This window comes from Pollachius pollachius, assembly GCF_949987615.1.
Source record: "Pollachius pollachius genome assembly, chromosome: 4".
NCBI classification, from domain to species: Eukaryota; Metazoa; Chordata; class Actinopteri; order Gadiformes; family Gadidae; genus Pollachius; species Pollachius pollachius.
In genome coordinates, this window is record NC_136937.1 from 17,524,562 (window position 1) to 17,535,646 (window position 11,085).

Consider the following 11,085-nt stretch of genomic DNA (forward strand, 5'->3'; position numbering starts at 1 on the left):
AAGTGTGCTCAAATTAGTCACTTAATGAATTCACAACATCCCTTTGAGTTGTTTGCTTCCTGCATGAGTCGCTTCAGGCCTTTGCTTGTCTCTTCTCATCTTTGCAGGTTGCCCAGAGTGTTCAAAGCCTGACACAGTTGCTTTACAGTCTGCAGGTGACGTATTTACTTCTAAAGAAACAGTTCATCAGCAGCTTTCATCTCAGCTCAACCCAAAGCCTGTGCAACACACGTAGGCCCACGCAACACATTGTAACCCTGTTTAAGGACATGTAAACACAACAATGAACCCTGTATGTGTGTACGTATATTTGTCCCTGTATATATATATATATAGAGAGAGAGAGAGAGAGAGAGAGAGAGAGAGAGAGAGTGATAAATAGTAATGATTTTCTCTTTTTCGTGAGATATTTTTATCACATGTCCTCGTGGTTGGCTCCCCCCAGGCCGTGGTGAGCATCCAGGACAGCTGCCACGAGGTCCAGAAGCTCCTCCTCTCCTCCACTTCCTCCTCCGTCCGCGGCCAGAGACCCCCGTCCCACGCCTCCTCCTCCACCTCCTCCACCTCCCCCACCTCCTCCTCCTCCTCCTCCTTCTCCTCCTCTGTGCGGGGCCCCTCCCTGCAGGAGCAGGAGAAGCAGCGCAACCTGGAGAAGCGGCGGGAGGAGGCGGCGGCGGCACTGCGGCTGCAGGGCCGCCTGCGTCTGGACCGCCAGCGCTGGGAGAGGGAGTGCCAGGCCCGGGACGGCCAGCAGGGGGCGCTGGAGGCCCAGCTGGAGGAGCGGGAGCGGCGCTGCGGCCTGCAGACGGAGAGCCTGCGGCGCGAGAGGCGGGAGCTGGAGGGCCAGCTGGAGGAGTACCAGCAGAGCCTGGAGCGGCTGCGGGACGGCCAGCGCAGCGTGGAGAGGGAGCGGCGCCGCCTGGATGCCCAGCAGAGGACGCTGCGGAGCTGGAGGCACGGCCGGCAGAGGAGCCTGCCCAGCATGGGGCCCGCCCTCGTCATCCCTCTGGGGGAGAAGCAGGTGAGGGTTAGGGGGGAGTGACACACACACACCGAGCATGTGTCATCTCTTAAAGGTGCCATGGTCCTCCCCTCTGGGGGAGACGCAGGTGAGGGTTAGGGAGGAGTGACACACACACACACCAGGCATGTACAGCCTCTTAAAAGGGTGGTTGATCAGATTCCATAGTTCTGAAAAGAGAGCAGAAAGGAGCAGAAGAGAAGACATTGTTAAACTAAACAACCAACTGATTGGTCAAAAATGAGCCGGGAACTGGTTAAAATCTAAATTCTCAAAGACCGAGGCAGGTGCAGTCAAATAGAAACAGATATTCTCACAGAGCATTTCACTCACTAATAGCTGACGGATGGCTAGGTCTGTTCTGAACATTTAGACTCTATAATAGCTCTCACAATGCACCTACATCCCATTCAATGTCTCACCCTCCCCTAAGCATTCAGCGATGCCTCTTGCTAGTACAGTAGAGTCTTAATCTGTGAAGATTTGCCTGACGATACCACTTACAGATCTGATCCATTCATTATTTATCCTCGACAATACAGTATACACTTAAGCTTTTGCATTTAATATCGATTCAAAGAAACAAGTCAGAAAAGTTTGTATGGCTCTTCCAACTTATACCCGTTCCTGACCCCTGCTATATGCCAGATGTCTGAGCTAGTTACAACACACGTATTGATTCCTCTCGCCTCATTAGAAGCATGCTTCTGCCTTGTGAAACAAATGATCCTTGATCTAGCCTTGGGCCAGGGTATGTACTTAGCCTTTTCCTCTTAAAAAATACGATACCAAATGACAATAACGTATGTGTTATTGCATATTTTTACCCATAACATATCCATATCAGCGCATGCCTACTCTTTACCTTCTGGTTGTATGACTCCCATTGTTTTTCGGAACAAATATGAATAGCCAGAATGTAAATCCTCATTGAAAGCGTTTCTTAAGAAATATAACTCTTTAGGTTTCATTGTTTCAATAACTTTATATTCATATGAGACTAGAGTAAAGGGAGCTGTGTATAGATACATAGTATATAATTTTGTTCTATATGTACAGCATTTACATTGTGACGTCACATCACAATGGCCACCATCATCAAGGAAGATTGGAGCATAGGAATGTTTATGAATAATGGTGTTCTGGTCATTGTTTAGAAATACTTTTTGAGAGTTATGGCGAGACATTGTAATGTTATAAACTGCCACAGCGTTTCTCAAGAAAGTTTTTGATTAGCCTGTTTTACGGCTTATTTATGTTTATTTACTACAGCTCCCTCGAGTCATCACAAAATGGCGGAGTAGTGGCAACATAAAATCCCAAATGTGACAAAGGCAACACTATATATCCACGGTCATTAAGGGGAAAAGCTTTTCTCACTGAGCCTTGCAGTGCAGGCCAGACACCCAGCACCCCCCAGCATACACTCAGACACAGACACACACACACACTGAAAGACACACACATACACACAGACACACACACACACACACACACACACACACACACACGCACACACACACACACACTCAAACACACATACCCTCACACAGACAGAAACACATACTCAAACACAGACACGTACACTCACACAGACACACACAAACACACGCATACACAGACACACACACAAACACACTCACCCAGACACATACAAACACACACTCAAACAAACACACACACACACACACATTAAACACATAGAGTCTCTCACACGCGTGCGGTGCCCCCGACGCCGAGCTGATGTATGTCCTCCTATAATGGCGGGGTATTCCGGCACCATCCGTCTAAGCGGCGCGGTGGCAGCCCCCAGTGCTAATAAACAGCTTAGTGATTGATGATAATTAAAGCATCGCGCACACACACACCAAACACCGAAGAATAAGGAATAATTAAAAGCAGAGGAACGGCCAGAGACTCCCAGGAAAAGAATTACAAAAAACCCAATCGCTCCCCTCTCCGGATTGAGTTAAATTATTCAACGGCTGCGACACATTAGCTTAAAATAAAGTGTGATACGGCCGCTCTAGGTTGAGGTCACGTAGGGAGAGAGGAAGGGGGAGGGAGGGAGGGAGAGAGAGAGAGAGGGGGGAGAGACAGAAAGAGGGAGAGACAGAGAGTGGGAGAGACAGACAGAGATAGAGAGAGAGGGACAGAGAGATGGACAGAGAGAGGGGCAGAGAGAGGGAGAGACCTGCTTTACCTGTCCGGTTTACCTAAGTGCTGCTCACAGGGGTGGGGGTTGGCGGGGAACGTGATTGATTAAAGACTATCTGTGTTGAAACGCTATACACACGGTGTATCGTCCTTTGGGTCCGGCGTTGTGTTCGCTACGTGCGCCAGGTACGGCTCCTCACAATACCTGGTGAATAATGGAGGAGCTGGGAAGGATGGGGGGTGTCGTGTTGCAGTCCCAATACCATGCCTGCTCTTCCTCCTCCTCCTCCTCCTCCTCATCCTCCTCATCCTCCTCATCCTCCTCCTCATGTTCTGTTTGCCGAAGTTTTGCACACAACAGAATTCCAGAGGGACCAGAAGAGAAGAGATAACATATCATGTTTTAATCCCAGGCAGAAAACGTGGATGTACAGGACAGCAATAGGGAGGATTCTTTTATTTTATTATTTAAATAAAGTAAAATTTATAAATATGCAAATTCGTAATAGCATGCAAAATGGTTCCCAATGACATATAACACGTACACACTCCCTGGTGTGACTCCTTATTGGCCTAACTGGATGCTTCCGACCAGAAACTAATTTGGTTTTGAGGGGAGGAGGAGGAAGAGGAGGAGGAGGGAAGGAGGTGGAGGAGATAGAAGAGGAGGCATAGGAGGAGGAAGGGAGAGGAGGAGAGGGAGGAGGGGGAGGAGGAGGGAGAGGAGAAAGAAGAGGAGGAAGAGGGGATGGGGTTGCTGTTGTGATTACGAGATGCTTCGTCCCCTTTACATTTAGTGGGGTTTGGTTTAGCCGGCCGTCTCCGGGCTGCTTTAAGGCGTGGTGGAGCGTGTGAGGGTGTCTGCTGAGAGCACCCTACAGCCGCAGTGTGATTCATCACCTTCTAATGAGGTCATATCTCAACCCTTTCTGATGAGGTCATAACACACCACCTTCTGATGAGGTCATAAATCACCAAAGAGTTCAGTCTCCCCCGCTCCCCCAGTCCAATAGTTCCTCCCAAATAAATACAAATAGATTTTCTACCAACAAGAAGAATATATGATGATGAGGAGGATGATGATGAGGAGGATTATTGCTTATGTATGCTTCTTTTTGTATTGTTTATTAGTATATTTTTCAAGGACATTTTGTCACAGTGTGCTGTGAAAAAGAAGGATGAATAGGTTTAAACCGTGCCGGAAGGTGTACCCACAGATGCATAGCATGGTTCAAACCGTTTATTCTCAAGGGAACCTTTCTTCTAGCAAGAGTGTCTTTTTACTTTGAGTCCCTGCTCTGCTGTATTAAGGGGGTATCATTTGTGTAATGTATCAAAGAGTATTGATTATCATAACGTTATGTTGATTGTATTTATATTAGTATATAGAGATACCATATGCATATTTTCTAAAGTTGTATATATTTATTTATGAGTTTTAGATTTTCTTTGATATATCTTGTTATTTATTTGGATTGTTCTGTATTTCTATAGCCAATGGATACCGGTTCACCCGGGGACTACAAATATGGCGGCTCGGTGTTCGTGAACGAGGCTGCGTTCGCCGTCAGCGCGCCCTCCAACAACCATCACAAGCGGGACGACCCTAGCGCCCACAACAGCCTCAACGCCCTGCTGCTCCGGTCCAACCAGAGGCCCAAGGCCAGCCCCCGGCCCCAGATCAGGGCCACCGACACAGGCTTCTTCTACCAACCCACCGGGCCTGAGGGGGAGGGGGCCCCGGCGGGCGGTAAGAAGGACATAACACACGCGTCTTGTGGTGCTGGCCTGATTCAGTCTTGATTTGGAGAGGATGGTCTCTATGGTGTTTAGTGTTGGGCGGATTTAGTCATGATGAGGAGAGGGTCGTCTCTGTGGTGTTTAGGGTTGGGTTTGATTTAGTCATGATGACGATGGGATGGTCTCTATGGTGTTTAGTGTTGGGCTGATTTAGTCATGATGAGGAGAGGGTCGTCTCTGTGGTGTTTAGGGTTGGGTTTGATTTAGTCATGATGACGATGGGATGGTCTCTATGGTGTTTAGTGTGGATTTAGTCATGATGAGGAGGGGATCGTGTGTCCTTAGTGTTGTGGCGATTCACTTGCTTATTCACTCACTCACTCACTCAGACAATATCACACGCACGCTCTCTATCTCTTTGCTTTCTCTCCCTCTCTCTCTCTTTCTCTCTCCCTCTTTCTCTCTCCCCCTCTTTCTCCCTCGCTCAGGCTCCTTCTCTCTCTCTCTCTCTCTCTCTCTCCCTCTCTCTCTCTCCTCTCTCTTTCTCCTCTCTCCCCCTCTCTCTCTCACTCCCATGCTCCCCCAGCTCTTAGCGTGAAACCCGGCCTGTCCTTGTCGCTCAGTTAATCAGTGTCTTCCGACAGAGAGACAATTGCCCCCAACAACCCCCCCCCCCCCCTTCCAGCCCCACCTCCACCAGTAGCTAGCTACACCTCCCTCTTGCCAGAGGAAAAGCTAAATCAATGGCTCTTTCTATCTCTCCAGCCCAGTGGGCGGACCAGAGAGACCCGGTGAATCACAGATCGCATGCGATGACGGACTGATTGGAACATTGATCCGGAAAAATCTTTACAAAACTCATTACAAGTCCACCCGTCTTACCGGTGGCTCAGGGGGAGACGAGGGAGGAGAGGAGGGGGAGGGGGAGGAGGAGGAGGGAGAGAGAGAGAGAGAGAGAGAGAGAGAGAGAGAGAGAGAGAGAGAGAGAGAGAGAAAGAGAGAGAGAGATAGAATGGGGGAGAGGAGAGGTGGTGAGAAAGAGAGAGAGAGAGGGGCAGAGAAAGAGAGAGAGATGATATTATTCGTCACGTTCAGTTTCTAGGAGTTCGTTATGCTACCAGTGCCTTCCCGAGGCTCCGGCCCACCCTGCCCGCCCTCTCACCGCCGCCACTCTGTCAGCGTAACAATACCCACACTGAGCCACTGAATCATGGGACTCACCGAGCCTGCTTGTTATTATCGTGGCTGTGACACATCACTTATTCATGGTATCTACATTCTTTCACCCGACCATTGCAAGGGCGCCACACACGCATACAAACACACAGAGGTCCACGCATGTACACGCACGCGTACACAAATTCACACACAGGCACGCGCTGACAGACACAAACACATACACCTCCATCCTTCTCCAATTGGCTTGTTAACCTTTTTCCCGCCCGTTCCCTGGTAAAACCAGAGTCGGTTGTTAACAAGATTCGGGGTGGCAAGGGGGAGGGGGGCTTTATACCGGACGGCATCGTACACAGGGGACTGCAGGGGGGGGTTCATTCTCCCTGACACCGGCCCCCGCTCCCTTATTGGCCTCTAGAGACCCTGCATGGCAATCTTCCCGCCACGTCGCAAGAGATATCAGACCTGACACTGATGGGAGACCTGCAGGACACACCGGCGGTCCGCTCAAACCTAATGTTGCTTTTTCTCTTCGTTGTACCAAAGCCATTCTCGCAAATCAGATCACTGACGGCAGTCGAGCCAATTTCTGGGGGAACGGGGCTCGTGTTTTCTTTCGGTTCATTTTTGATAAGACCAATCAGGTTAGGGTTAGGGTTGTTTTAACCCTTACCCTAACCCCTATATGTAAGCGCATGATTGTGAGCAAAGACTTGGCCAGCAGTAGTAAACTGTAAAAAGGTTTCGAACCAACGGCATACAAACTGGCCAATGTAGGAATACACCGATCCCCTTCTGAAGGCTTAATCCACGCTAGCGGAAGAACATCGGTAGAATCTCGCAATAAGGAAACAGGAAACAAGCCGTAACTTGCAGTCCTGGTTTCTGGGTTAGGCACTGAGCCACCTCATCTAAGAGGCACTGCTATAACACAGTAGGACTGCTGGATCAGAGGTTCTGCTATCAAACAGTAAGACTGCTGGATCAGAGTTTCTGCTATAACACAGTAGAACTGCGGGATCAGAGGTTCTGCTAAAACACAGTAGGACTTCTGGATCGCAGATTATTCAGCACCAATAAACTTTTTTTTTTATGTCAAACAGCAACATATCATTGTGAGCATGCCTTTGACATTTTAACCAATAACATCACGTAACATGTATCAGGCTATCACACCAATAGCTAGCATGTTAAGTCCCTTTCGCACAGTCCAATACATTCCTAAAGCATCGGATCACATTCCTTCCATTAGCTGATGGGAGTGGTTCACCTGGAAACCGATCGTTTCACATCATCTGAATCCAATGAGATCCACCTTGGCTCCAGCCAAAACACTGGATCATTCACGCTGCCTGCAAACCATACACACAGAGTGCCCAAATTAAACATTTTTGCTCTTCTGAGCCCAGGCATGTGAAGAATTGTTCTCACACCCACGCACATTTCTCTTTTGTCTTCCCCGTTGAATGGACTCGTGGCGGCCGAGCCATTGTCTGTGTCGCTCAGTGTGTGAACGACACAGCCTCGACCAACCGGTTGGCATGAATGCCTTCAAGTCACCGGCGACCCGCCAATCACGTCCGTCCCGGTCACCAGGGCGTTCCCTGGAAACAGGAACTACGCCTCTGTGCGTGTGCGTGCGTGCCGCTTGTGTGCCGCGTGCGTGTTGCATAACAATAGAAGAGCAGAAGTCGGTCTGCCGTGTTGAAGATTAAAGTTTGATTCAAAGCAGGGCCTTGCCACGGAGGCGCATCATCAAGGTTAACGCAGCGGTACGCTTCCATGAGGAATCGTTTCATTCGCTGAACGGAATGTCGTAGTGTTTCAAATCCTTTTTTTCTGTTCCATGATTAAAGAGGGTATTTATTTTGACATGAAGAAAAGGAAAGTTCTCCCTCCCGGCGGTCATGATACAATCTGAGGCTGTGGGTTTGCCTGCTGCTGGGGCATCCATCAGGGCCCTGCTCTAAACCAGCGGCTCTAAGGACTCTTCTGCAATTCATCAGCACAAGATGCAATGCTACAGGGACACAGAGGCTTTATGGGCCACTACAGGAGAGTCAACAACACATTGCTCTCATCCTCCCCAGAACACATACAGGATATAGCATATGCACCTGTGTGCGCGTGCATGCGTGTGTGTGTGTTTGTATGCATATAATAGTATGCATTCTTAATGCCATTATGCCCTAATTTAGCATCATTAATTCATGTAATATCCAAAAGATTTATTGGAATGTATATTTTTTAATGGTGTGGCTGGTTCATGTAACATGTCAGCATGTATACCTGATGGGTTTATGAAAATGAGTGTCTGACTCTGTATATATTTACCGTGTGTGTGTGTGTGTGTGTGTGGCTGTGTGTGTGTGTGTGTGTATGTGTGTGTGTGTGTATATATGTGTGTGTGTGTGTGTGTGTGTGTGTGTGTGTGTTTGTGCGCACAGACTACGGCAGCCAAGGTGAAGATGGACGTACGTCAGCGCTGATGTCACCTGGGTCCGGGGGGCAGTATCCCGGCAGCGCCCTCTCCCCCACTGACCCTCGGCTGGACCTCGCCACGATTGTCTCCATGGAGACGGAGACCGGCGGGGAGGAAGGCCGGGAAGAGAACATTGTATACCTCTGAAGAGGGGAGCGGTAAAGGTGACCTCCGTTGCAGTACCGGACTCGGACAGCAGGGAGCACGATGGAGGTGCCACCGTGGTCCGCATGCTCCGTTCAAAAGACCATCAAAAAAACCACGCTCTTAGCTCTGTTCTCGAGGGGGTTGTTTTAGTGGAAGATGGGATGGCTGCAGAGGATTTGGTAGCCCGGGACTTCAGTTCACTGGTTGGTTTTGGAATATGACGTCAACAACCCAATGTGTCAAGGTAACCAAATGTCATGGTTACTATTCGTCATGCCTGTGTCATGGAGTTATATGCATGACATTTAACTTGAAGTTAACTTTAAAGCAGAAAAAGATTCCAATGGTGTGTGTGTGTGTGCGTGCGTGTGTGTGTGTGTGCCTGCGTGTGTGTGTGTGTGTGCTTGTGCGTACACGCGCATGCATGTGTGTGTGTGTGTGTGTTTTGGAGACTGGGTCAACATCACCCAAGCATCCTGCAGATCCTCTCACTATTTTCTCTCTCCATCTCTCTCTTTCTCCCCCCCCTCTCTCTCTCTCCCTCTCTCTCTCCCCCCCTCTTCCTCTCTGTCTGTCTCTCTGTCTCTCTGTCTGTCTCTCTCTCTCTCTCTCGCTCTCTCTCTCTCTCTCTCTCCCCCTCCCTCTCTCTCTCTCTCTCTCTCTCTCTCTCTCTCTCTCTCTCTGTCTTGAGGTTGATTGTTCAGCCATGGGATAAACCTGCGCTCAGCCATTCATCAGACACACTCTATTTATTTACATGGAGAGAATTACACGGAGCGCGGCGCATTAGCGATGAAGGATGGCGCTTCACTGGCCGCTCTGAACTCCCCCACGTTGGTTTTAGAATCCAAAGGAACTTGCGTTTGGCGACGGAGAGATAGTGTGGATTCAGAAGGGACGCTGGTTTATAGTTCAGCACCTAACCACGCAGAAGGTTGTCCAAACACAAGTCGTTCAGGAATCTTGTAATGCATTACAACAATCGCAGACGATATGTAGAAGAATCGATGAACCTTGACACCTTCTGACGTAAACCAAATAAAAATGTGTTTGCTGTTGGATACTATTTTTCAGATGCACTGCATTGATATCATTAATATTACATGTCAAAACTTGATTTATTTTTGTTTTTCAAGTTTTATTTGATCTTTGATCTTTCTGAGTGACCACAAGTAAAGAAGGCCTTATGAACCGCCCTTCACAAAACAAAGGGCCAATTCTCTAACTTGAATATTTACATAGTAGTGCATTTACACTTCATCCCTCAAGGACATTTTTGGTCGGTGTTCAATTTGCATTTGGTTGCCAATGGTTTTGTTTGCCTTCAACTCGTATGAGTTTATATAAATAATTCTAGCATAAGATGCTTGTGAGCATTCAGTGTAAAGTTTTGTTGTAGACTTGTGGCTGGGATGTATTCAACAACACAGCGAAAAGGCTGTGGTCTGTGTTGGATGTGATTTGAGCTCAATGTGTGTATTTCAGTGCCTTTTATTTATTGCAGCTTGAAAATGTTCCCAGTGTGTCTTACTGTAAGCTGGTTGTGCTGTAAACAGTTCTCGTTCTGCAACATTTCTGAACCATCTTGTTGGGTATTTGTGTCTTAAACCATGCAGTTGGATGGTTAACTGCTTTCACTGTGTTCGGAGCTGATAAAATGTGGGTAGTAACATAATAGGAAAAGTAAACCGCATTGACCGGTAATATAATACGTTAAAACATTCCACATCACAATTCTCCTGCTTTAAAATCAAATATTTCCACAGAAGTACCGGGTTGACTGTAACATCTACCTGAAGTGTGACTAAGTCACTAAAGGAGAAAGCTGTTAAAACCATTTGGATGAAGATGCAAGCCTTTGTATATTTTTATGTCAGCATAAAAACTAAATATAATAAAATGTTGTAATAACCTAAAAGAAAATCCTTAAGTTCCTGTTACATGTATTGCCTTTACTCCTTTATCCAGCAATTGTTTTAGTCTTTCTCTCTCTCTCTCTCTCTCTCTCTCTCTCTCTCTCTCTCTCTCTCTCTCTCTCTCTCTCTCTCTCTCTCTCTCTCTCTCTCTAATCCCCTCTCATTCTATCTCTCTCTCCTCCCACTCGCTCTCTCTGGTCCCTCTCTCCCTATCTCTCATCCCCTCTCACTCTCTCCTCCCTCTCTCTCTCTCTCTCTCATCTCTCTCTCCTCCCCCTCTCTCTCTCACCCCTGTTCACTCACTCTATCTGGCCCTCTTCATATATCTTCCCTTCTCTCTCATCCCCTCTCGCCCTATCTCTGCCCCCTCCCCCCTCTCTCTCTCCGTCTCTATCTCATTGCGGGTGTCGTACGCCCCCGATGACCTCGTGCCGGCCGTCCCAGGG

General features: G+C 48.1%; 1 protein-coding gene across 5 annotated transcripts in view; it reads left to right on the forward strand.

The window, feature by feature from the left end:
* The window catches only part of arhgef28a (Rho guanine nucleotide exchange factor (GEF) 28a), a 47,445-nt gene extending 36,823 nt beyond the window's left edge, over positions 1–10,622 (forward strand). For all 5 annotated transcript variants that reach the window (XM_079735517.1, XM_079735519.1, XM_079735520.1 and 2 more), the window contains 4 exons: positions 108–155; positions 446–1,021; positions 4,673–4,928; positions 8,542–10,622. In XM_079735517.1, coding sequence (XP_079591643.1) covers positions 108–155; positions 446–1,021; positions 4,673–4,928; positions 8,542–8,723 — 1,062 coding nt within the window. In that variant the 3' untranslated portion in view covers positions 8,724–10,622. The remainder of the gene's footprint in view (positions 1–107; positions 156–445; positions 1,022–4,672; positions 4,929–8,541) is intronic.
* The last annotated feature ends 463 nt before the right edge of the window (positions 10,623–11,085 follow it).